This window comes from Fusarium redolens (assembly GCF_020744475.1).
Source record: "Fusarium redolens strain MPI-CAGE-AT-0023 chromosome Unknown BKA55scaffold_9, whole genome shotgun sequence".
Classification (NCBI taxonomy): Eukaryota; Fungi; Ascomycota; class Sordariomycetes; order Hypocreales; family Nectriaceae; genus Fusarium; species Fusarium redolens.
The window spans coordinates 29163-54810 of NW_025763672.1; the positions used below are offsets into that span (position 1 = coordinate 29163).

General features: G+C 48.5%; 10 protein-coding genes across 10 annotated transcripts; 7 read left to right on the forward strand and 3 right to left on the reverse strand.

The window, feature by feature from the left end:
* Nucleotides 1-330: 330 nt before the first annotated feature.
* On the forward strand, nucleotides 331-773 carry BKA55DRAFT_690618 (cytochrome c oxidase-assembly factor COX23, mitochondrial; the record flags this gene model as incomplete). Its single annotated transcript, XM_046199529.1, has 4 exons — nucleotides 331-434; nucleotides 485-592; nucleotides 644-671; nucleotides 735-773. The coding sequence occupies 4 exons, from the start codon at nucleotides 331-333 to the stop codon at nucleotides 771-773; spliced, it is 279 nt and encodes a 92-aa protein (XP_046048296.1).
* Nucleotides 774-1413: 640 nt separating this feature from the next.
* Nucleotides 1414-3485, reverse strand: BKA55DRAFT_594452 (uncharacterized protein; the record flags this gene model as incomplete). Its single annotated transcript, XM_046195667.1, has 3 exons — nucleotides 1414-1569; nucleotides 1648-1879; nucleotides 2632-3485. 3 exons carry the CDS (start codon nucleotides 3483-3485, stop codon nucleotides 1414-1416), a joined length of 1242 nt encoding a protein of 413 aa, XP_046048297.1.
* Nucleotides 3486-4379: 894 nt separating this feature from the next.
* Nucleotides 4380-8120, forward strand: BKA55DRAFT_378472 (N-acetyltransferase B complex non catalytic subunit-domain-containing protein). Its single transcript, XM_046185943.1, has 8 exons — nucleotides 4380-4941; nucleotides 4998-5282; nucleotides 5333-5413; nucleotides 5460-5549; nucleotides 5596-5954; nucleotides 6003-7123; nucleotides 7173-7291; nucleotides 7334-8120. Exons 1-8 carry the CDS (start codon nucleotides 4804-4806, stop codon nucleotides 8081-8083), a joined length of 2943 nt encoding a protein of 980 aa, XP_046048298.1. The 5' UTR covers nucleotides 4380-4803; the 3' UTR covers nucleotides 8084-8120.
* Nucleotides 8121-8157: 37 nt separating this feature from the next.
* On the reverse strand, nucleotides 8158-12132 carry BKA55DRAFT_513538 (uncharacterized protein; the record flags this gene model as incomplete). Its single annotated transcript, XM_046187905.1, has 3 exons — nucleotides 8158-10615; nucleotides 10665-11621; nucleotides 11672-12132. 3 exons carry the CDS (start codon nucleotides 12130-12132, stop codon nucleotides 8158-8160), a joined length of 3876 nt encoding a protein of 1291 aa, XP_046048299.1.
* A 1111-nt stretch (nucleotides 12133-13243) lies between these two features.
* Nucleotides 13244-14728, forward strand: BKA55DRAFT_690622 (uncharacterized protein; the record flags this gene model as incomplete). Its single annotated transcript, XM_046199530.1, has 1 exon — nucleotides 13244-14728. One exon carries the CDS (start codon nucleotides 13244-13246, stop codon nucleotides 14726-14728), a length of 1485 nt encoding a protein of 494 aa, XP_046048300.1.
* Nucleotides 14729-15123: 395 nt separating this feature from the next.
* BKA55DRAFT_690623 (uncharacterized protein) lies at nucleotides 15124-16453 on the forward strand (the record flags this gene model as incomplete). The annotated part of the gene is made up of 5 exons (XM_046199531.1): nucleotides 15124-15225; nucleotides 15284-15449; nucleotides 15502-16022; nucleotides 16073-16171; nucleotides 16223-16453. 5 exons carry the CDS (start codon nucleotides 15124-15126, stop codon nucleotides 16451-16453), a joined length of 1119 nt encoding a protein of 372 aa, XP_046048301.1.
* A 754-nt stretch (nucleotides 16454-17207) lies between these two features.
* BKA55DRAFT_539940 (uncharacterized protein) lies at nucleotides 17208-18079 on the reverse strand (the record flags this gene model as incomplete). The annotated part of the gene is made up of 4 exons (XM_046190201.1): nucleotides 17208-17491; nucleotides 17538-17715; nucleotides 17771-17901; nucleotides 17956-18079. 4 exons carry the CDS (start codon nucleotides 18077-18079, stop codon nucleotides 17208-17210), a joined length of 717 nt encoding a protein of 238 aa, XP_046048302.1.
* A 968-nt stretch (nucleotides 18080-19047) lies between these two features.
* BKA55DRAFT_539941 (uncharacterized protein) lies at nucleotides 19048-21191 on the forward strand (the record flags this gene model as incomplete). The annotated part of the gene is made up of 2 exons (XM_046190202.1): nucleotides 19048-19283; nucleotides 19334-21191. 2 exons carry the CDS (start codon nucleotides 19048-19050, stop codon nucleotides 21189-21191), a joined length of 2094 nt encoding a protein of 697 aa, XP_046048303.1.
* A 759-nt stretch (nucleotides 21192-21950) lies between these two features.
* BKA55DRAFT_378883 (SWIB/MDM2 domain-containing protein) lies at nucleotides 21951-23620 on the forward strand. Its single transcript, XM_046185944.1, has 4 exons — nucleotides 21951-22203; nucleotides 22282-22421; nucleotides 22502-22948; nucleotides 23231-23620. Exons 1-4 carry the CDS (start codon nucleotides 22191-22193, stop codon nucleotides 23417-23419), a joined length of 789 nt encoding a protein of 262 aa, XP_046048304.1. The 5' UTR covers nucleotides 21951-22190; the 3' UTR covers nucleotides 23420-23620.
* Nucleotides 23621-24083: 463 nt separating this feature from the next.
* Nucleotides 24084-25644, forward strand: BKA55DRAFT_378955 (uncharacterized protein). Its single transcript, XM_046185945.1, has 4 exons — nucleotides 24084-24861; nucleotides 24912-25074; nucleotides 25127-25281; nucleotides 25571-25644. The coding sequence occupies exons 1-3, from the start codon at nucleotides 24169-24171 to the stop codon at nucleotides 25264-25266; spliced, it is 996 nt and encodes a 331-aa protein (XP_046048305.1). The 5' UTR covers nucleotides 24084-24168; the 3' UTR covers nucleotides 25267-25281; nucleotides 25571-25644.
* The last annotated feature ends 4 nt before the right edge of the window (nucleotides 25645-25648 follow it).

Sequence of the window (25648 nt, forward strand, 5' to 3'; positions counted from 1 at the left end):
AGCAGTGAATGCGAGTTCTTGTGTGCATGACTTTAATGCTGCCTACCTTTTGATGTATCCCAAATGGCTGCGAGTGCTTGTTGGTGATAAGCTGGACATGCCACCCACCATCGTGCCCAACTTTATGGGTTGTCCCAATGAACAATTGGCATTTGGATTCAGATGGTCTACACTTCCTTCGACTCCGTTTTGAACGGATTTGCGCTTCTCACTAACCGGTCTAGGAACCGTTTGGCCCACCCCAGCTTTGTCGGATTGAATCATCCAAACCAGCGCGCCTCCATCCCGCGATTTCCAAGACTCCATCGCTTTTCCCCAAACGTCATCGCCATGTCCTCTTCACCAAAAGATACAGCTGAGGCCACCGAGCCCCCGAAGTCGAGTGACGCCGAAGCCCAACCTTGGAACGAGGATAAACGCCGGAAGTTCGAAACGTCAGCGACCGCCCCCACCTGTAAACGACCGCGACACTGACGAGGCGTAGGAAATCGAAGAGCGAGTTCTACGACCCGTGCCAAGAGGCTGCGCAGAGGAGTTACAGATGCTTGTTCAGGAACGGAGGCGACAAGAATATGTGTGGAGAGTATTTTCAGTATGTTGCTTTGGATCGAGGAATCGGGACAAGGTGCTGACAATTGAACAGGGCATATCGCGATTGCAAACAAGCATGGGTACGTTATGTATACACGACGCTGCAGCAGTAGCAGAAGACCTAAGACTTATCATTACTGCAGACCGAAAAACGAAGAAAGGAAGGGCGCGGATGGTTCTGATGGGGTCATTCGCCCTTAATCGTCTGCGTTGGCCTACTTGACCCAGCCCGGCTAAACATCAATGACTGACGACCGAGGTATCACTGTAAGATAAATGGAGTTGATATATTGTACAATACGGAAGCGCGGTGCTCAATATACTTTTTTTCCATCGCGACGAAAAGTCTGGCCTTTTGCCAGCATCCTCACAATACTCCAGTCCACCTCAACTGACGAGCTTCAACTTTCGTTTCGGCCACGGCATCTTCGCCCATTGGGATGGTCATGACTTACTGATCTGTATCGCTTTATTCTATTCTAAACCCCTACCGCTTTCCTACACCGGTGGGAACACAGCTACTTTTGAGATACAATGACGTCCCAACTGCCTTTCGTCGGGTTTCACTATTTATGCCTGGAGCAACACCTGGTTTTGCACGAGCTAAATGCATGGTATTCTGAGATTGATGAGGCATATACAGAGCTGTTACCATATGGTAGGTATGTGGGATGATGGCTGTGCCATTAAGGAACGAAGGACCAAGAGCTGCACAATCTGCACGTCTGTTCAATTTGAGAATTGCCTGAGCACTCATAGTGTAACCAAAACGCCTGCAGTAACTCCGTCATACTATCCGACCCCCCCATTTGTGACATTTCATCAGTCATGTGGTCGCGAAATTTGCCGAAGGCGGATTCCTAGAGTATAAAGACCAGTTGCACTATCCAGTCGGGCGTCGGCCTCATACTGGAACCGAGCCTCATCAGCACACTTGTTCAGCCTTGTGGTGCGCCAGGTTGAGCACTCTTCAAATGCCTGCTTATCCAAAGCCACTCCAACATTAGCTGTCAATCGGATTGGATCCAACATTCTCCCGCTTCTAAGCGAGTATACCTTCCAAGAATCGAGCGCAATCCCAATCGTCAACACGCATGCCACTCCCAATGTGCCAAGTCCAGACAGGAGAATCCATGGAATAAATGTCATTGCATATTCATCAATATTGGACTGGACTTGATATCTCTCAGCCCTTCCAGCTTGGTCATTGTCAAGGAGTACTTGACGGGACTCCATTTCGTACCATAGGAAAGCATCAGCAAGAGTTTCTAGGTCCCAGCTCTGTCGACTTCCTTCAATCGCCTCTCCAAGTGCCGCTCGAAGCAAGTGTCCACCGAGCCCAGGCGGTCTCCCATCACGCCCGTCGTCGAAGACCTTGAGACTTGACGTCAAGCTTAGCACCGGCACATCGTACCCGGTATCAAGCTTCTCATTGACAAGGGTGTTCTCAATCATCGACCAGTCGCTCCTGTTCACTTTAATGTCAGCCCATCCAGTGGATCTCTTTAAACGGCACGTTAAGCCTGAAAATGTCAGGCTATAGTTTGTTTGTCGAGCGTCAGGTTGATCAATAGCCAAGAAACTTTTGGTAAAAGGCATCAAACTACCCCATCGCTCTGTAGTGATCAGTGGGCCACCATTGTGTTCGAAATCCATAACCCCGATCCAAAGAACGGTCTGGTTGAAAGCAATGAGCGGGTATCTGAGCCCTGGATATGTGGCTTTGGCTACATCTAGTGCCGTCTTTGAGATGACAGATTCGTTCGTGCCGTCTTTGAGATGACAGATTCGTTCGTGCCGAACGGTGCTTCGTATGTGGTTGACTTTGAACCGAAGACCGAAGGTGTTTCCTCAAGGACAAACCTGAGATGTGAGTTTCGTTTGTCTGGCACCATTGTTGATACACCTTGAAGATTGGAAGGACTGCAAAACATTTTCAGCCGATAGACTGGCGCGTCAAATAGTTGCATGACGGCAGGAGAAAGCGACGAACGTGATCGATCCGAGACGTTGACGCTAACTAGCCCTTCCGTAGGTGACTCGAATATTCCTTGTTGTAGGCGTGAAAGCCTATCCTGAAGTCTTGCTGAAACCTGTTGCTGGATCGACTGGTCGTCCAGAGGTATTGGTTGTGAACCTCCGGGCAGCACTGAATGTGTGTCATGCAGATACTCAAGCACCTGCGTAGATGTATCTACTCCGGCCTGTTGATATGCCACGGAATTACCAAGCAAAGAGAAACTCAAAGCTGAGAGAACAGCGATAATTCCCAGGCAAATGACGCGGGGCCTTCTTGAACGGACAAAAGTCCAGAACTTGAGGGGGCTGAAGGAGCCCCAGTCTGTGCTGGCAACTTCAACAAGCACCTTCATGCTCACAGCTGAGTTTCTTCCGCTGTGCTCGTTGACAGCAGAAAGACGAGCAAGCTTGAACATATGCCAATTGGCGACCGCGACCACGGCTGGCGCCACCAGAATGGAGAAGGACGCGTCAATGAGCTTGGCTTCGGTTGATGAGAGCTTGCCTCCAACAATGACGGCTGCTATATAGCGCTTGTCTGTCTTGGCCTGGATATGTGCGATGAGCCAGCAACCACCGACGAGAGAAACTGAGCCAATGAACGCAACTGTTATAAGGGAGTATAGGACATGTCTTTTGAGGGGACAGCCCGTGTGTACTGTTGCGGCGTCTCCTTCTGCGATCTTGTCCTCTCGGCTTGGTGCTAGTAGCCCATCACTGACCGATTGAGTGCCGTCCTGAGTATCTTCCGGCTTCGGGGTGCCCGTTGAAGTGGTATCAACAGACTCAGGGTTGTCTTCCTCGGTTACGACGCTGAGAGGTGATACTGGTCGGTTCGCCATCTCAAAAGCCTCATTTTCTGGTTGATCTCCCATGTCTATTGGATAAGAATAACAAGTGCTCTTGCTCCTCGTTGGGGAAAAAAGAAGACTGTCAATTCATTTATACGTCTCTAGATATGAGAAACATTCCGATCGACCCGCGTTTCAACAAGACCAACCACAGAATGAGGCTCGCAGATGAGTTGTACCATCAAGGCTGAAGCGGTATAACCATGCTTGTGTGTCCTGAGAGCATGACTGAGGTCGGAAGATTCTCCCACATGATTGCACAAGTGTCTCTGATAGCCTATACCGTATAATCAGTGAGACGGGTGAAACCAAATGATGACAAAGGTTGGTCATGATACTTGGCAGAACCGTCGTGGTCACGAGCTCTTTGAAGCATCACCTCATTGTTTGTTACTCGATAGCATGCGGTAGTGAACCCTATGCTCGGTCATCAATGTTATCATCGCCTATCATCCCCTTGGTCGCCGATACACTCCTCCGCGAACCGTCTTGAAGTCTCACAAAGGGTACCGCGCTTTCTGACTTTTCGAGGGCTCGTCCAATTAAGGAGGGGAATTGAATTGTTTCGAGGTTGCTAAGCAAGAGCAAACTCTAGTGGTTTGGGTTGGTGAAAGTCTCAGTCGTCAGACAATAACTCGGATCTCCTGTCTTTCCCTATTCTTTCTGGATCGGTATTCTGCGTTTGCCTCAGATAAACCATTCTCATTGATCCTAACCACTCTCAATCGAGTAATGGGTATGTAAATCTGCAGAAGAGCATAGGTACTTACCAGAGTTAAGATCAACCAACCGTCGCAACGGTCACTCTGTGAAAGTCCTCCAACTTTTGCATTTTCAATCACCATCGAGTGTTGGACATGATCTCTTGTAGACAGCCATCACTATTTGCAGTGGACCGATTTCCTTAGGCAGGCAAAGTACGGAGTCTCATGCGGTGGCTGTACAACATCTCATGGCACCGATGAAGACGTCAAGATGGAACGGGTAGCCACGACTGAGAGAACTTGATGATTGAACTAACAATAAAAACCCGAATAATGCTGACAGACGTAAGCGTCGTGACACTTTGGGAGTACACCTGAGTATAATGTTGAGTTGTTACGGTGTTGCTTCTCGATGCTGTAACAGCGCCAAAGCTTTGGGCTGCGGTGACAAAAGAGAGGACCCAAAGTTGGCTGCGTGATGTGGCGCAAGGTGCATCAGCCACGTTTCCACCGCCCCTCCACCTTTCTGTAGCATCCCACTTCAATTCGAGCCCCTCCAAACTCTCACGCACTCACTCTCGAGAATTCAGTCAACTTTAGTCAGTTGGGGCGGGAAAGCGTCGCGAAGCTTGACACTCATGAATCGTCAACAGCGACCGAGCCTCAAGAACGGTGTAGACCTGCAGCTCCAGTCTGCCTTCAACGATGGCAACTGGGCTGCTGTGATCCGTCTTGCAGAGAAGCGGGCTCGAACATTCAACGACCAATATTATGAGGTGCGAATCGATGGGAGTTGTACTTGAGCCATACATAGACTGACCTATATGAATAGATTGTGAAAATATGTGCTGAAAGCCAACTGGATGACCCTAGCTCGAAGTTCGCAGCCATAACCGCCATTGACAAGTACGTCAGAGATGGAACCGTGGTCAAAGATGTCGATGCTATAGACCTCCTTGAATGGGCCAGCCAAGGTCTTAATAGTGAAGAAGATTTTCCCGAGACCCTTGGACCATTGAGGGCACGTCTCGTGAAGGCTGCACCCAAGGATAAAACTGGCGCCAGCCGCTGTTTGGAGTCATGTTTATTGCACTGGGATCTTGTCAGCGCGCAACAGGTACGGAAGGCTTTGTTACTGGGCATAAATATCGATTAACGTATTTCCAGATCGCGGCGCTTTTGGACAGGGCATTTCCTCAAGAGCGGAGCTTTATGTTTTGGAATATTGTGATCACCCATTTATTGGCGGTTCGTGCAGCAATCTTCTGTTTCATTCCTCACTGACTCCGGCCAGACTAGCCCTCAATCACCACCGGAGAAGAAGAAGCTCTATGGTATGCTCGCCCTGAAGCAGATACAGCGTGCTGCACAATTGGCTGAAGAAGTAGTACCCCTTTCATTTGTTATTAGATTTAAGCTCACCATCCTAGGCTGCGACTACCGGGGGTGAGGAAGCCAAACCACAGCCGCGAAGTATCCAAACAGAAGAAGAGATTCTGCTGTTATACGATGTAACCGAAAAGCAGGGTTCCAAGGATGACTTGGCGAAACTCGTCTCAAGTCCCGTCTTCAGTCCTCTTGTTCAGTTCCGAAAGGGCAGAAAGGAGTTGATGCTGCGGACCATTTCTCGGTACCAACAGGACCAACAGTTTGAAGCCATTTTTGAGTTGTGCAAGGATTGCTTGTCAATTGAGGACGAAAACGGTCAACCGAGTCTGATGGCGGCAGACTGGAAAGTGTGGCGGCAATTCATTGAAGCCGGTGCCCAAATCAAGAACACCAAGCCAGAGTATGTTGAAACTCAACAGCAAACGAAGCCCCGACTGACAAGATCTAGCATTGAAGAAACTGTCCAACAACTCCTCTTGAAGTTCATCAAGTCGCCAAATTTACGACCCATCTACAAGCGCATTATTCTGTTAGCGCGCGTCTCTGCGGCCTTTAATCTTGCATCGAATGACGAGGACGATGTTGTCGAGAACGAGCCGGTGTCTTTCCGACTCAAGGAGCTGATCAGTTACATCAACAGCCAAGGCACAAATGCTGCGTGTTTTGATGATATCAAGGCTTTTGCAGAGAGACTCAGTTCATCTGCATTGAAGTACATGGCATACGAGTTTGTTCCGAAGTTGGCTCAGGCTACAGAGGACGAGATTCAGTCGGCTAGAATAAGCAACCTTGCATTCAAATTGCAATATTTTGCAGCCACATGCCCCTGTATGTACGACACGATACCTGGCCAAAAGCCTCTGCGCAAATGTCTTGTGTCTGGTGTTGAAGTTGACGCTAGCTCACCCGGGCCTGCTTTCTCAACCATCGCCGAGACTGCACTCAAGGCTCACCAGTCGCTGGCTGACTTGACTTCAAACAGCTCTGCTGTAGAGGGCGAGATCAGGCCGGAACTGGCTGTCATCATTGGCCTTTGTATGATCCAAGCTGCATTTCCTCCGTCAACCGATATCTCAAATGTTCCTGTCTCTTACACCCCCCTCCTCCGAGCCCTGCTGTTGCTCGAACACCAGCTCACTTTGACGCCAAAGCACAGCATCATTTCTCTTCTACTAGTACAACTGCACCTTCGAGTCGGCTCGTCACCTCGTGCCCGGGAGATCTGGGACACACTGGGTGTCAAGCGTACCATCATGGACTCCCTCGCTCCCATTTTCTACGACCGTCTCTCGACAATTTCACCTGCTCTTATTTCACCATCAGACGAGACTGGATGGGAGCTTTTAGAGTTGCTGAGCTCGCACTTCAACGTATCGCTCAAGCTTCGAATGCCTAGACGGCTAATAGATGCTTTCGAGTCGGGAAGTTATAGTAGTGTAATTGACATCCCCGAATACATGGAAAACCTGCGATGGAGCTGCACACGAGCGATGAGTCTGGTTGAGGAGACTAGAACCGATCGAATCATGGGAGAACACTTCTCAGAGGTGTTTACCGACCCTCGATTCAGTGAGTCTTCCAATCATCCACCATTCTTGACAAGTACCAACAAAAGCAGCCGAAGTGACTGACGATATGAAATTGGTTGAGACTGTGGACTATGGATCCTTCCCGTCTTGGGATTGCAGCTCTCAATCGCCTGTCTACTCTCGTTTGCGGATTGGACCACCATCGACAGTATGTCTCCTCCTCCCTATGAAGCCAAACTGACATGTATAGAACCGTCGCGCGCATCTGTCACTTCTCTCTGAAGCATTCCATGAACTCTTGGGTTACAAGCCTCCTCACATTTACAAGGCTTCTGCGGCAGCCGCCATTCCCGACCAAATCTTTGTCCTCGAGTCGCTAAGTCAACTTAGCAATTCTTTCATGAAGTTCTCTAACGGTCCCAGAGGCGACTTCACTCCACAGGAGGCAACCTATTTTGAGGTCGTCAGCCTACTCAGCACTCTCATTCCTTTCGCAACCGGCATCAATAGAGCAAAACCCATCCCCGAAGAGTTTTTCCAGATCGTGGACACTCTGAAGATTGCCATAGACACGCTCAAGCTAGAGCTCCTGCCTCTCACAAACGCCTCGGAGCAAGTCACAACTCTAAGCACGCTCCACTCTCTCGCCATTCTCCGCGATACTTCTGTCGCTATAAAGAACTCAGCACAATGGATCATCGCTTTTAATGATCGTGAAAAGGAGCGTGATCGCTCTGGGAAGAGCAACCTGCCAAAAGAGGTTATGACACAGATCAAGGAGCTTGTGACGGTATCTGAGGCAACACTCAAGGAGGGCAAGGCCATCGTCGCGAAACTGAAAGAACAAGTTTTTGGAAGAGATTTTGAGCCCGCGGTAAGAGCGTGGACTTTTGCGGATACAGAGAACATTTTGAGTATCGTTGGGGAGTCAGCGACCAAAAGACTTGTCAAAAGCTGGGAATCCAACGTCAAGGGATGGACTCAGGTAGTGTGGAATTAGGAGTTGTCGATTGTCAACGCACACCTGAATATATCGATGTCCTCGAAGGAACTTAATCCTTTAAGCACCCACCCTCATGACACTGCACTGGCTGATGCGTCATCGACTTCCGTCAGTTGGAGGTTCACTATGAGCTTCGGCTGGGAGCCAGATGGGCTCGCTTCGTCAGACTCCGGTCCAAGATCAATGTGAAACTTCTTCCGCAGCTCCCGCAATCTTATGCTAGTTGGATGAATGACAAAATTCATGGGTTCGCCATTGCTGGCGTTCAATGCCGTACCGACTGCACTACTTTCAAGCAGTTTCCGGTCAATGTAATCTTGGCCCTTACGAGCTGCCAACATAAGCTCACCGTATCGAGCTCGGTCAAATTCTTTCAGAACTGCATCCTTTTCCCACATCATTTCTGCTAATCTTGCGCAGTCGACGAGAAGACCGAGGACCATTTCTCTATGGAATTCGATGGTAGAGAGTTGCTGTGAATACATCCGCAGAGAACGTGATGCCTCGTGCATATTCTCCATATAAATTGACGAGTGACCCTGAGATTCTCGCATATTGACTTTGACATCGGATATCAATGCCTGAACAAAAGGCGTGGCGCCATCCAGAGCTTGGTCGTATAGCGAGTCATCTAATTTATCTATTAGAACACGCTTCTCATTCATACGATTGAGAAATGAGCTGATTAGCGGCTCGTACTCCCATTCCATTCGTATTTGCATCGTGTCCAGGTGTTCTTCCATAGATGCGATACTTGGAGGTCGGCGTGATGGCCAGGTTGAAGAAACAAAAGACCTAAAAAGCGACAACTCATGAAGGGTGATCAAGGGATATTCCTCAAAAACGATCTGCGGCTTATCTTTAAGTATCATGGGCTTCAAGGAATTACTAGCGGCTGCTATCAAGATGTCTTTGTGAGGTGCATCGCGGGAATTGATGCTTTCTCCGCGACTGATGAGACTCCGGACGAGACATTCAAAAGTAGAGGCCATAGCTAGATGGAGTGCTGAAATTCCATCTTTATCTTGCAAGTTGGCATTGGCACCATGATCGATCAGCAATTGCACGATGGGATCGATATCATGTCCAGCTGCATGATAAAGTGGAGTGTGACCTTGGTCATCTTGCGCGTCAACATCGGCTCCACGATTCACAAGGAGTCGCACCAATGGCTCCATTTCAGAGTCGACCGCCAAGTGTAGTGCAGTTCGGCCTTCCTTGTCTCGTCCGTTCACATCAGCCGCGTGATCAAGTAAGAGCTGGACCAGAGGCTCGACCTTGTCCGAAGTGGCATGGTGCAAAGGTCGCGACGTTTCGTCAATCAATATGTTGGGGTCAGCGCCATGTTCCAATAGCGTTTGAAACATGGGCACCTTGTCGACTGATATCTTGGAATCCTTGAAATGTCTGAACGCCGCCTCTAGTACGCCTGGTTCCAGTGGCGCACCATATTGGAAAAGGTATGTTACGATAGCATCTTGCCCTCGTCGAGCTGCATACGTGATTGGCGTTCCGCGCAGATTTGCGCCCTTCTTGAGAAGTGTTTCAGCAAGCGAAAGGTGACCAAGGCCACATGCCATCTCAAGAACTGACACATTATATGAGTCAAGTGCGTCGATCGAGCACCTCTCCAACATCCATTCTGCAGCCTTTTCGAACCCAAAGTACGCCGCCTCATGAAGGCCAGTGGTCCCAGGGTTGAACCCTCCAGCATATCTCAGACGCTCCGTCACCTTGACAAGTTTCTCTGATGACAAAAAATCCTTCACAATATCAGGCATTTCTGTGACATTGCGAGCGTGGTAACCCCAGTGACATGATGCATATCGACAGAGCGGATAAGCTTGAAGTATCTTCTTAACATCAGAGTCTTCATCGCTCTCCGCAACGTTGTTTTTGATCTTCCAGTCTTGGCTTTTCGATCGACCAAGACCGGGGTTTGGGGATTCTAGTTCTCCGTCCTTTGATTGATCGATAGCAGGATCTGACTTTTCTGCATCATTTTGTGCCGCCATGTCAGGTTTTGGATCTCGAATAGTTTTGACTTGATCAACAATAAGATCGTAAGATAAGTATGTCAGAGTTTTGACGGATAGTTCCAGAGCAGCCTCTGGGAACCACTGATCCTGTGTTCGCTCGAAATATTCTTGTGTTGTGAAATGTGCTAGTCGGACAGTGTTGCTCTGTTCATCAACGGTTACCAGGCCGGCGCAAGCAGAAACGATGTCGGGAATCTCGCTAAGGTTCTCCTCATCAAACTCTGTAGAGTCTTTTTCAATGCCAAGGGCATGTTGAAGTTCCGATGGACTAAGCAGCCGTCTAGCACATGAAATCCACATGAGCGCTTCTTTAGCCAGTATCGCTTGATCTGTCAATTGGTCTTCTATTCGCTTCATAGCATCACCATATGCCTTGTCATAGGCTTTCGACGTGCTTGAGTCACTCGGCAAGCTTTTGAGAATAGTTCGGACGGCTTTTGGTGATCTCTTGCCGACAAGAGAATCGAGATGCAGTTGCGCGAGAAGAAACCTAACGTAAGATTAGCATTGGTGTTTATTCCAAGGAGGTGCTGCCTTACATCCCCTGGACTGATTCCAATATTCTTGTCTTGATTTCTTCTTGGAGCTCGGGCTTATTCTGAACAAATGCTGGGAGTTGAGACATTCGACCAGCCAGGTATCGTCTTACATCCGGCTCACTGGCGCGGATTTGAAGTGAGACAGCTTTCCTAAACTTCTCCTTGATCTCTGGAATATACCTAGAGGTTGCTAGAATATTTGTACTTGTCGCACTTTGAAGGTCAAGTACTTGTTGAATGAAGTTGGGCAGTGTACCGTCTGTGGCCTCGCATTCGTCCAAAGCGTCAAGGACAATGTACACGCGAGAATATGTGGCGGCAACCTCTTGCAGAACACGACCAAGCTCCTGGAGCGATGGGCGCGTACGAGATGCCATGCGCTTGTTGTATAGATCCTCCACCGACTTGAATAGTGATGGCTGGTTCTCACTCAGCTGCTTCAAAAGATTCGCAATCAGGTCACCGGCTTTCTGCTCATGGCGCCGACGGAAGTTGCAGTAAATATATGCAACTCCAATATTGCTCTCGGAATGGAAGGAGTCGAGTAAGGAATTGACCACGATGGATGCCATGATCGTTTTACCAGCACCTGGAATACCAGGACAAAACAATGTTTGTTTCTCGCCTTTCACCCAGGAGTTATACTCGTCTGATTCTAACAGCCATTCACCAGTTCCTGGCTCTCGCCGGCTGAATATGTCGCTTTGCTGAGGTGCATAATCTACAGGCGAGATCCAGTCGAGGACTTCTTTGTGGTGGGCGCTCATCTGACTGTGTTGAATGCGCCCAATCCCTTCTGCTATATTGAGGTTGGACAGCTGTATGTCAGTCAGGATACGGTCAAGTCTTGCAACTCGATGCTCATCCTCAGTCGATTTATTTTTGATAAGTCTGATCAAATCGGCTAATTGTCTGCTGTTGTCGTCCGAGGTTGCCTTGATGTGCTTCACCAGTTGCCTATGTAGATATAAGCCAGCGATATTAGCAATGGATAAGATGGTACCTACGTGCTTTCGTGTGTCATGGCGAAGTGTAGAAGTGATCTTTCGCGCTGAAATGCATCAACGAGCTTTGCCACCTCCTTCTCGTCGAATGGCCACTTCAAGGCGGCCTTGACTTTTTGAATGCCTTTCCCTTGACCTGGTTGCAGCTTTGTTTTGACAGCATCGAGAATTTTGTATAAGCGGTACAAAGGTGCATTATCGCTCTCCAAGGCCTTGACCTTGACCGACCATGTCTGGACGCTATGAGTCTTGGCCTGGTGAGCATCCCAACTCTCAATCTCGGGTCCATCAGTTCCTTTGGAATAGTCGCGGAGTCGCATGAGGAGAGCCTCGCAGGCTAAAATCTCATCAAGCAGTCGCTGTCGATCTTTTGAGGCTCCTGCAACACCGATGATGTATTTCGTAACCTCGGCTGTGAGTTGCACCACTGCGATAATACTCGCAGCAGCAGAGAGACCATCCATGTTGCTTCAATGAGGTAAGTTGAGACGCGATAGATGAATCAGAGCCTTGGGCTGTCTATTTAAGCAGCAAACCGCTGAGCCTACTTGGTAGCGACCACATCGCATCCGCAACAGCTCAGCCGCATTCTGCATGTTCCTTTGCGAGGATGAAATACTTCCCTGCAACGTAATTGGCTCATCGCTGGCCAAGTTCGAAGTCCGTAGGAGTAATCCATCGTAGTGGTGCCTGATGCGAGCACCCTTCATTTGTCCCCAATGAGGCAGCACTTACTCTACCATCTCTTTCCCAAAATGATGGTGTGATATACCGGCGTCTTCATCGTAAACAGTTGGATCAAGAATGTCTCTTCTTGGCTTGTTGGTTGAGTCAGAATCAGGCGCGTCAATCAAGACCTGGGCTTCTCTTCCGCAAGACCAGGATGACAATAGCATAAAGCTGGCAAGTTTAACAAACGTGATGGTGGCATTGTAGAGTGCTTAAAATACTCCTTGGTGCTTCTCGAGTATGTCGCTCGTGAACTGTTGAAAGCGACGATCTCTTGTCCATTTTAAAAGTGAACAGGGGTCAACTTACTCGCGGGACGCTGCTGGACTCTTCTGTAATTGTGGGTCCCACCTGTCTAAATTTAGTGGGCAACCCCTAACATTTTGATCTCCCAAGATTTCTTTATCTCGGATCTGCATCCCCCCCATTCAATCGCATCTTCTTTGCTTTTGGTTCTGTTGCGTTTGCGTTGCTATCTTACACTCTTCGATTTCGAGGGTACATATTCCAGTTTTTCTACATATTTTATCCCTATATCTGTACTTTCCTTTATTTCGAACGTATACATTTGTATCATCGTCATTCTGCGTTTCATCCTAATCTGCGCCAAGCTTTGTCTAAACTCTTTAGCTGCATCTGATTGCAACAACTTCTGGTCGACAAAGGTTCCCGTCCTTCAAACACACGAAACTGCGGCTTCTTACAGCGAGGCTTTGAGACAAGTTTCTTGATACAAGCCACCGAACGAGCACTCCGCGACGTACCCTACGAAGACGCTTATCGATGTCACCGACGACGTCATATCATTTTTCTTGATCATAGATTGCGATATTTGTGACACCAGTGATGATTTCTCGAAATCGCTCCGGTCGGCGCAGAAGTGCTGCTCTGGCCTTCATCGTCATCACTGTTCTCGTCCTTAACTACGGAGGCCTTTTGTCATTACCGTTCAGCTTCGAAGAACCCCCGAAGCCTGATCGTCCAGATTTTGATCTTGCACCACCATGTGCCCCAACTCTCGATCATCTACGACGCTCCGCGTACGGCCTAACGAGGGACATTATATACCAACAACGCTGTATCCGCCCTGTCGTAGACAAGAAACTTGATAGCCAAGTTGTATCGCAGAACCCAGATGCCTTGATCAAGAGCGGCCAAATTGTTCAACTTGACCAGGCTTGTGAAGGATGGACCGAATCGACTTGCGAACCAGTCACTATTAGGGTGCCTCCGCCTTACCCTCAGCAGGACTACTCAGGGTTTTTGTTTGGTGTTGCGACAAGTCTTGATCGGTTGAACGAATCTATGTCACAGTTTGAGAGTTGGCTCGGCAATACACATGCGCAATTACTCGCGATTATTACTGATCCCGGCGACGAGTCCAAGTACAAACAAGTAACTGAGCAGTTCCGCCAGCGTGGGATCGAACTCAGCATTAAGGATCCATGGAACAAGGCTATCACCTCCAACGAGCAGCACTTTGCAATCGTCCGCGATCTTCTTGCGCACGTTACCCCAAAGACGCGGTGGACTGCCATTGTCGACGACGACACCTTCTTTCCTTCACTTTATCCCATGAGCAAGATCCTAGGCAAATACGACCACAAGCTTCCAGCATACGTGGGTGGGTTGTCAGAGAACTACGATGCAGTCAAGCACCATGGCTACATGGGTTTTGGGGGAGCAGGAATCTTCCTCAGCCCAGCCCTGCTTCGTGAGCTTGACCCTCATCTGGAGGAATGCCTCAAAGTTGATCATGTGCCTCAAGGCGATGGTCTGCTCAAGCAATGCATCTATAGCAAGACCAAGGCGAAGCTCACAGTCGTAAAAGGGCTTCACCAACTGGACATGGGTGGAGACATGAGCGGCTTCTATGAGTCCGGTCGTCTTCCGATGAGTTTACACCACTGGAAGTCGTGGCACCAGGCCCCTGTTGACAAGATGGTGAAGATCTCCGAATTTTGTGGAAGTTGCTTCCTGCAACGCTTCGCCTTTGGCTCCGACACAGTCTTGACAAACGGATATAGCATAGTCCAATACTCTGCAGGCTTGGAGAGCGTGGACTTGAACAAGATGGAGGGAAGCTGGGAGGGCGCTGAAGGATTCGACTGGAGTCTGAGCCCAATGAGATCCAAGATGGATCGACGTTTGAAGAAGAGCTATCATCTAGTCGACACCGAAATGGTTGGCAAGAACATCCGGCAAATTTACATTCACCGTCTTGAGGATGACATCCCCGGCCCGGAGGAGAAGTCGAAAGATCACAAGAATACGCCACCCAAGATAGAGGAGATGAAGGATGAAGTGATAGAATTGTTGTGGGAATTATGATAAGACACGAGACTGGACTAGACATATTGGTGTTCCCGGTCGGGCCGGATTTGTATATACGACGAATGATACCAGATGACATATAGGACGGATAGATAGACTGGTTTTGTAGATAATGCTAATGAGCCTTTCCTTATCCCGGCATTAATATGAGAGCAGACGGGTCTTCTGATCTCTAACCCCAAAAGGTACCACACCCTCCATTACAGAGAGCTAATGACTGAGAGTTTATCAGGCTAGAGCTCCACGCGATATCGGTGTGCGGAGAACAATAGACTCCAAATATTTAGTGACTATGCAAAGGGCGTTTGGAATAACATAAAAAGGGTCTTGATTGCCGTCAAGGCCCTTCAAATCACCAGCTCTGTCACTCAATTCCACACCCAGTGCCAAAGATGATTTCCTTGTATCAGATCAATGGCTCTCTGCAGCCTTTTGCAAATCTACTCTTTCTTCCAGTCGCCGTTTTGATATCAATTTGGGTTGTCACCACCACTGTGAGTTCAACCCGCCTTGACTGCATCATGAACTTCGCAGTTAACCAACAAACAACAGGTAAAGAGATGGATGCGCCATCGCAGACAGCACTTGCAACCTGTCAAGGCTGAGATAGTACCGCCTGAAAAAGTGCCAGCGATTGAGCCTTTACATGACTTTGATTGGAAAACTGCACCCAGGCGTCAGTTACGACCATTCAAGCCAACATATCACATAACGATGGGTATGGTCTCTCCACCGGACAGAAACGTCCTTTGTTCTGATTGTCTTCGCAGCTATTCGAGCAGATACGCCGTCAGAGCTCATCACAATTGACGAAGATTACCTCGACCGCGTTACGCACCGACGAAGTATTATTGCCACTCATGGATCTACCGTTCATGGCTGTACTCCCGAAGGCGATGCCGCTGTGCGTGAGCTTTACACCTATCTCCTATCTGAACAGCTCCCCAAGCGTTTCCCGACCATCTTCCAACTCTCAAAAGACCACTCTATGTGCGATAATCTTGCCACGGGAATGTCCTTCCCCACACTGCCTGAAGGCAACATGGATGCGGCATTGCGCGTACTTGGTGAGACTGTCGAAGAAGATCTCTTCTTGCTACAAGAGACTCCGGAAGGTCACCGATCGGTTGCATTTATGTGTTGCTTTCCGTCAGGCTTCGATCCCTCCTCTAAGCTTGGTAAGACACTTGTGGAGATCCATGCGCCTGTGCCATCATATGAGAAAATCGGCTCTAGTATGGAGAAGTTCTTTACAAAATTGGAAGTTGGAAAGAGTGTCAAACGAACAAACGTGAGTAGTCTCCAAAGCCAGCGCGCCGAATTGATGCTGACAAGCTGCAGTGGTCCGTCCAAACTCATACAGAGCTGTTCAACTGCCAGGGTAACCACATAACTGGCGATGATACCTACAAGAGCGATGAAGATGTCGACATTGAAAAGGTAGGGCACTGCTCCAGGATCATGTTTCACCGCTAACAGGCATGCACACAGACTTTCCTTCGCATAGAGCTTCAAACCCTTACTCGACTGCCCAAGACACGAGCCATCCTTTTCTCTTTCAAGACTTATCTCTATCCTGTTCGTCAGATCAAGGCCGAGGGTCTCGGGCCTGCCTTTGCCGATGCGATCGAGGGACTCACCAAAGGTAATGCTCCCGGCATGTGGACTTACAAGAGTGCGGTGCGATGGGGAAGCAGTGTAATTACTTATCTGAGGTCATAAGACGAGCTCAAGGGTCGATGAGTTGGATGCTCCATTGATTGCCGGTTTTGGGCTCTGCGTGACTCATTACAATAATGCCAAGAGGATGCTGGATCAATCAACAAGTCAAAGACATTTTTTGTTCTGTGCCACTTCCCCAATCCCCCCGCTTTCATGACCATGCTTGATCGATCATGATGGCATGCACTCCACTGCAAGGAAAAGGTCGAAATTCATGATTGCTCCATAAGATGATCTCGTAACAAGTAATCCTGGCTACAGGTGTGCTATTTGGTGAACTCGATTTATTGTTTTCTTAATTTAGAGCTTTATCTTATCGAGATCGAGCTTCTGAGCTCGACAATTTATTCTTCTCTTGTAGATTTTTCCTAGCCCTATAAATTTCATCAGGTCAAGATATGTCTACCAGATAACCATTCTCAACCGGGCCGGTGTTTCTCTTAGGCGTAACCAGGTTACAAGTCTAGAACTTTATTATCGTGGGTAGGTCTACCCCGCAGGATAACCTTCTGGAACTTGGTTTGCAGAATGTGGGGTGAATTGTATCGATCTCGGTGCTCTCTATTTAGCTACCATATCAGGTAAAGTTAACACATATCAATCATCTCGACTACTTCTCTTTTGGAAAAGTGCCTGGAGATTACAACATATCTTTTATAATTCCAGACGCATATTGAACCACCAAAGATGACTAGCTGCTCGAGCTCAAAGTGACGACACAGCTGTCTGAACTCACAAGCCAGGGCTGCTCTATCTAATGGTTCCCATGAAGAAAAACAACCTTGATCCTCCCGTTGTGGGACATGACCGTCGCAGTATAGCTCTTGTCAATAGACACCTTCTGATTGTCTAGCTGTCGTTTCGTGAATTCCCGCGTTGCTTCGTCGTATCCATCCTTATCAGTTGGCTTCAGCGCCATGCCTCCACTGTCCTTTTTCACTCGGCATTCGTTTGGGGCTCGAGGTATAATATCTTCAGTGAAGCCCATGGAAGGAGTGTTGAGGTCTTCCGATTGGAAGAGGATCGGCCCGTCATTGCCTGCGTAGTGTTAGGTTCCTCTATCGATTGTTATGTGGTATATCACCTTCAATGACAGACACCCCACCGTACACGAGCGGATAACTCTGCCAGTTCATCTCTGCCCATGTGCCGAGATTATGCGCACCGCCATCGAAATCGATATCGCTACCACGGACGAGTCTTCCGGAGAGTGTAGAGCACGATGATGTCAAGTCAACAAATACAGTTGTGTTGGAAGAGACCTCGTAAATAGTTAGTTGAATACCTTGTAAGTAAATCATGGGCCAGTAAATATACCTTCATCGCACGATACGGCTTTGCGTCTATTCCGTTTTGGTACACCATGAACCAGCGAGGACTCTCTTCACCATAAGCAGTTTGAAAAGTGATACCTGGTTGACCATGGTCGATGTCACCGAGGAAAGGATCTATGAATCCATGTCAATCACCACCACTAGTACATCTTCGAGGGCTTGTCGTACCTTGGATGAGTGTATAGTCACTCTTATCCGGCTCACCGCAGAAGTCCAAGGTCTGCGCTGCGGTATCCACGATAGATACCGCATATACAGCCAGGGTAAAAAGGAGAATGCAAAGGCGTATCATAGTCGCAGGTTTCTCCTTTCACTCTCCGTTCAGTTACAAAACTTCAAGGCAAACAAGAGATTGGCAAAGAACGAAAGCAGCGGAAACTTCTTTGGCACGTTAGGTTGGCAGGATATTCCCGCGCGAGACATCCTTTATGGATTTTACAGTCTACTTCCTTCCTCATGGTTGGTATTCGGACAAACCAAGAAGGTCGTTTGGGAAAGTGTCACCCGCACCTTCTCTCCAGTCCCTTTTATGGAACGGGAAGATGCATGTCGCTCACCTTTCGGATCCCGATTCATAGAAACACAGATGCAGGCAACCTGTAATTTGTCTCGCTTCGTTGTAGATGACGGGCTGACCACTTCTTTAACAAGACGATCCATAAGGAGTTTTCGGAGTTTTCTCCGACTTCCTCATTTGGTGATGCTGTGATGTATGGAGATCTACCATTGGCTGTGCTCTATCATTGACTCGCAGTCCTCAATGTCGACTCTACATTCGACAGCATTTTGTGCAGGCAGAGAAATTTAAATACATTTGATTCATGAGACCAAATGGTCCGTCCGATAGATACATTACATAGAGTGAAATGGTTAACAAATGGCCACCAGTTGTTTGCCTTTATATGTAAGGCTCAATGGCCTTGAAAGGTTAAGGCAACTATGTACATGTCTGGCATCCTTTGCGTATATTTGACAGCCCCAGAGACCTTTTCTGAATATAGCTGAGAATTAAAAATCGCATAATGGCATAGTTCGTAAGACTTTATGTTCGAGCCCTCGATACCATAGCCTTTTGTCTTGCTGCGCTTAGTTGGGTTTCCGCTGATGACAAATGTTAATAGGATGCACCAACATCCGTGTTCCTGACTCATCCATTCTCAACTCTGACCCAGGAGGTTTAGTACCCAGACTGCCATAATCCAACACATAACGACCATCACGTCCTCATGATAAAACCTTTCAATTACTTTCGGAGTCTCAATGTTTACCACTTTCGATATAACAACTTCGAATTCCCTGTCCAGCGGGAAACCCCCTTCTCCACCAACCTCACAACCCCGCCCCAAGAGAGCTCAAGTCTCACGCGCCTGTGACTGGTGTCGCTTAACTCGAGTGAAGTGCGATTCTACCCGACCTTGTCGGAACTGCAAACAAGCCAAGAGAGAATGCGTAAACTCAGGTCGCGATGACTTCAAAAGTATTGCCGCAGCCACAAGGTGAGTCGAGCCTGAATCTGTCAAAGGGTGCAAAGCTAATGAGTACACAGAGAGGTTCAACGGCTGAGAAGTCAGGTGCAGCAGCTTGAGACCAAGCTCCTAAGCCCATCTCCTTTGACTGAAAATAGTGATGCTGTGTGCAAACGCTCAGCAAGATGGAAAGGGGTTCGAGTGAATGGCATTCAGTACGGTCCATCCTCGCTGACGTACTTCACTCATCGATTATCGTCTTTCACCAAAACGGATTTTGAGACGAATCTCCTGCCAACTCCAAAGCTACCAGCTCCTTCATCTCCGCTTGACTGCGACCGACTGCAGCGTGAGCAACAAGACGCCTTACTCGACCTTTACTGGCAGGGCTACCACGCGATTTATCCAGTGCTCGAGGAGGCTGTTTTTCGACAACATTACGACTCACTCTGGAGTGGCAATGCGAAGAGACAGGCATGCCCCCTGGTAGACATTGTAATCGCCTTATGCATACTGTTCGGCTCCTCATACACAGCTTGTGATAACGTCGTTGTGCCTGGCCAGCCTGGGTTCGATTTCTACCTTCAGGCTCAGCAGGCGCTGGTGGACGATTTGGATTCTCCGTCTTTACAGTCAGCGCAATGCTATTTTCTCAGCGCTATATATCTGTTGGCTTTGAATAAAGAGAACTCGGCCTACATGATGATTCGATCTGCCGTAGCTGCAGCAGAATCACTTGGCCTGCAATTCGATGACGACGGTAATGAGACGCAAGACAGCGAGGGTTCAACTTGCGCGAAAACAGGTTCCCGGTTATGGAGATGCCTTGTCACATTGGACACACAGGTTTCTCTGCATTTGGGCCGACCCTTCGCAATTTCAGAGCCCCGTCTGTATGAGCGCAAACACCCAGAATCTGATAGTATCGCTCAACTTGCCGGTCCAAATTTCACCCTTTCGCAGTCGTCGGGTATCAACTGGCTTCGCTTTCAGTATGAGAGACAAGGCCTCTTTCAGGTCGTTCGTGAGATTCAGACTGAATTCGCGGCGGTGATGGAGGATGTTCTCTTGGAGATTGGCCAACCCGACTTTTATCAGCACCCCTCATCACGAGAGAAGTGCGCAAAGTATCTCTATGAGCAGCTCAAGCGTCTCAAAGCCTGGGTTGAGAAACTGCCTGGAAGTTTAAAGACACCACGGGTACAAGGTGTACCCTTCTCAGTTGATCGCTCGCCGCTCGATCTTAGCCAGGCAGATCCCCTTTGGCTACAAAGACAACGGCTAGTGCTGGAATTGGACTACCATTCCTTAGTGATTATGCTCACTCGAACGTTCAACTCATTTCTACCAACGCCAGCACTCGGTAGTTTCAATAGCGATAACCACTGCATTACTTGTGTGAACTCTGGCATTATGGTAACAAATATGTTGCACCAGCTCAGCAGGGATTCCGGTATTCTTGCTGGGTGCTTTCAAGTGTTTGACTGGCAGCGTACCGCCACATTCGCTTTAGCTGGCTTCTCTTGCGGATATCCCATCTGTCCAATGTCCCCCACAGCGCGGAAGACGTTGACACTAGCTGCAAGGGTTTTTGAGATGTTTGGATCCCAAGCAGGTGTACAATTAGCCAATAATCTCAAGACTAAAAGTTTGGAACTCGTCCAAGCTTTCAGCGCAAGGCTTGGTCTCGCTACACCCGCGACAACGCCAGCCAGTAACCAGAAAAGCCCAGAAACGGTGGATATTGTGGTGGAGCCGAGTAGCTATCAGGTTATGAGCGTTGGTGAGGAAGCCTTATACAATGCAGGGTTTGATGCGACACTCAATGAGGATATATGGACTATCGACACACCAGGTGGACTGCTCTGGGGTGATTTGTTAAAAGATTTGGATTCAGGTTTAGTTTCATCTCTTGGACAGGTTGGGGTTGAAGATTGATATCGCGATCATGTTGAGATAGTGCCTTAGCCTTCCGAAATCCTTCTAGGTTCATGATCATCAGTTAGCACCCTTGCCGTTGTTATCATAAACTCTTAATCAGATCGAGTAGTCCAGCTTAAGTCCCTGCACAACTCATCATCGTCAGACGTGTTGAAGGAGCAGCCTTGACCAGTCGTGAAGAGGGACAATGGGCCCATAGAGCTGGGAAAACGAAACCAAAGACAAAAGGCATACCCCATGTGACCTCAATGAAAAACACAATGGGTAGGGCCAATGTGGATGAAGCACGCTTCCTCCCGTCTCAGGTCTTAAACCTTACCTTATTGAGTTGGTGACCTAATGCTACGCAAGGTTCATTGGCCAGACCCCTGGTCACCAGCCACGGCAACCAGAGCCTCAGCAGCCTCATCGGACTGAGATCGGTGGCTTGCTTGCTTTCCATGACTTCCAAGGTTGCGGGTGAACATCAACTTCATCCATACACAACAAATTGACGTAAGCCCGCGATAGCTTCATTAGGCTTATCCAAATATCGCTCTTTTTCTAGAATCCCCTTATTTCCCATTCACTTCTTTGTAGGCCACATTCATTGGCTATACTCCATCGATTTCCTTCACTGTTCATCATTTCATGCCGCGGTTCGTCCACTGCAATCGACCGACCGCGGGACCTAGGCGACCAACCATCACGCATATTTGACCGCGTTGACTTAAAAAAGCAATCGCTACATCACCGAGAGCACGTACGCGCAATCAATTTGGGACATGCTTTGATACAGGCAACCAAGGGCGCATTCTTCACCATTGCCGCGATCGCATTCCATCATCCTTCTTCACAAACGGACGGCTGCAGGTGTCGCTGTTTGTATGCGCCTAACCCCCCGCCGTTTGGGACCCCCTCTCGTCTTGTAGCTGCAGCCGAGCAGCCTCTCCTGCCAACCTTTTCCTGTACAACTCTACACAGCTGAGCGGTCGTGCTGCGAACAACTTCACCATCATGAGTGTCCCTTGTAAGTTGCCCTGGCACCCCTTGGCACAGACCCCCTTCATCGCGACTTTGGCCCTTGAATAACACCACATAACGATAGTAACTACAGAAGAGCTCCAGCGCTACACCGCTATCATTGATGACATCCTCGAGACGTCCGACCTTGAGACCATCTCACGAAAGAATATCCGGCAGGGGTTGGAGAACGCTCTTGGCGGCCAGGATCTGAGCGACCAGAAGGTATGCCGACAAACCATACAAGCATTGCCTCTCCGTTCCATTTGGCATTGCCCTGCATTTGTTCCCTGCTGACTTGCTAGAACGCCATCAAACGACTTATCGAAGCTCGGTTCGACGCCGTATCTGGAGCCAACAACGGGATCGAACCTCCCTCCACTGTCGACTATGCGGCCAACGGTACATCCGATGTAGGCGAGACCGAACAATCCGCCACCCCTGAACCTTCGCGAAAGAAGGTTAAACGATCGTCCTCAGCTGAAGATGCGGACGCCAAGCTCGCCGCGCAATTACAAGCACAGGAAAACAGTTTGGCCAGAGGGCGCAAGACTCGAGGAGGCGATAAAGCAAAGCCGGCCAAGAAGAAGGCGGCACCACGCAAGAAAAGTGCGAAGAAGGTCAAGGCCGACGATGATAGCGACCTCGAACCAGCCGACGGTGAGGTTGGCAAGAAGAGGAAGGCTGGTGGTGGTTTCCAGAAACCTTTCAACTTGAGCGAAACCCTCTCTGAACTTGTTGGCGAGACGCAGGTATGTGAACCACTTCTTTATGTACTACACAAGGCTTTATCCTAGACCACTTGCGAGGTTGGGCCATGGCTTGGCGTGTTAAGCATGACCGCAGCCCTGGCTTTGACTATGCAGCCCATGTCTTTACAACATCAGACTATTGCTTGAAGAGTTTAAACGCTTGTAGTCTGATTTGGACTATCTGGTCTATGTCTTTTGCAAGATAGTATTGCCATCTTGAGAATTATTTTGGATGGTTACAAGCAGTATGCTTGGGTAGAACCTATGCTAACACAATTCTAGCTGTCACGACCTCAAGTCGTCAAGAAGCTCTGGGAACACATCAAAGCAAATGACCTTCAAGACCCGAACGACAAACGTCAAATCATTTGCGACGACAAGATGCAAGCAGTCTTTAAACAGGCAAGGGTTGACATGTTTCGGATGAACAAGGATATCGGTAGCCATCTTTACCCAGTTGGCGAGGAATAAACAGAATAGCGACTGCATCTGCAGAATGCAGGGGCCCTCTGTGAGGATTTCGATGACAGCGTTTGGGCGCGCGGCGGCGTACCGGTAAAGTGTTTCTTGTCTATCTATTGACAATTGGGCTAGGTGCTATATAATGAATCCCAAAGATTTCCGAAAGGCTCTAGATTGTATCTTTTGTACCGCTGGGGCGGTGAATCAGGAACATTATAATGAGGATAAAGACTACCCTACAATTGAAGGATATTGCTTGCAAAACTCAGTCCATGTGAGCGTGGGATTGCTCTAGAATAACAGTATTTGATAATATTGTTTCTGTACCTACCTATCTTGAAATATGCATTTCTTGAAGTTGATTATGTCCTTACTGAAAGTGGATGTTCTTCCCTGTGATACTCCCCACTCATGGTCCCCAACAGCGTAAGCACTTGCATAAATGGGGTACTCTCACATTCTTGTGAAACTTTCATGTTTGTAAGTCAAAATACAGCTTCTGTGCTGTCGATATGTTGCATCTGTATCTCATGTCCGCCTTTCGAGAGCTCCGAATTATGCAATCCTCTCCTCAAAGCACGGCTTTAAACTCAAGCTCCGGTTTTCGGGTAGTCGATTGCCCCGCGTTACCGATTGCTACCCCGTGATTTGTGATATCATGGATGTTGTTGTATTCTTCTCATTGATTCTGAACCATCCAGCTTCTACACGACTTGTTGTTCTCTCTCCTATTGACGACTTCTTTATAGCCTCTCATTATGCCACTGCCTGCGAGACCCCTGGATGCCCTTAGCCAGGCATTTCCTCCCAAACCAAAATTCACCGAGGCAAATGTTCCCGATCTCACAGGAAAGGTGACCATTGTTACCGGAGCAAACACTGGAGTCGGTCGCGAGATTGCCCAGGTTCTCTACAGCAAGAATGCTACCGTCTGGGTCGCAGCTCGCAATAAGGAAAAGGGCGAGGCTGCCATTGAGGGCATCAAGAAGCAGCACCCCGAGTCAAAGGGGTCCCTCAAGTTCCTCAAGCTCGATCTCGCGGATCTAACAACAATTGGGACCTCAGCCAAGTCGTTCCTTGACGCTGAGAGTAAACTCGACATTTTGTTCAACAATGCGGGAGTTATGACACCACCAGAGGGGTCCAAGACTGTGCAGGGGTACGAGCTCCAGCTTGGAGTTAATTGCCTTGGCCACTTCTTGTTCACCAAGTACCTCACTCCTCTTCTTCAAAAGACGGCGAAGTCGGCGCCCAAGAACTCGGTCCGCGTGATCTGGGTGTCTAGTTCAGCAGCCGATGTTCTCGCACCAAAGAATGGATTCGAGCGTGATAACCTTGATTATCATGAGCCGCGAAATCTGGTGTTCAAGTACGCAACGAGCAAGGCTGGCAACTTCTACCACAACACAGAGTTCGCCAGGAGGTTCAAAGATGATGGCATTGTGAGCGTAGTAAGTTATGCGTGGCAGCCAAACGACCCATGCACTAACATTGAACCCAGTCTCTTAACCCTGGCAATCTGTCAAGCGAACTCGATCGCACCTCGCCATGGTATATGTACTATCCTAGAACCATTACCACATATGCTCCTATCTATGGCGCATATACAGAGCTATTTGCTGCTTTTTCTGAGGATATCACAGTCGACAAATCCGGTATTTGGGGTAAGCGTTTCGTTTGCTTTGCCCAATGAGACTAGTTGCTGACAACTTCAAGTGGTTCCATGGGGTCGATTCATGCCTATCCGCCCAGATCTTGAGAAGGGCGCTTTGCCCGAATCCGAAGGTGGAACAGGTATGGCAGAGTTCTTCTGGAACTGGTCTGAAGAACAGGTCAAGCCCTACTATCAGGCTTGACCGGATTTCTATAAAATATTATGATTTGTTAGCAATCTGTTCTTCAGTTCATGGTATCTTGGTTTCAAGTCAGCTGGTGGGCATTTGAAAACTTATGACGGGAGGGCTTATAATTTGACTTGTTTCATGCTACGTCAGTATATTCCGGGATTACCAGGGCCTCAATTGTATAAATCTATTAGATACATGCTTTGCCCTCTGTTAATGACCGTGCTAGCTGTTGTTGGGAATTTGAGGCATGCCATGAGTTACTGACATTGGACTTCGATAAGCCACGACTGATGGAAGGTGAAAGGAAACAAACCTTGTTACCAACAGAGTTTGTTGAACTATTGTCGTGAGGTCCAGCTTTGATGAGCCTTAATGAGTCAATAGATGAATG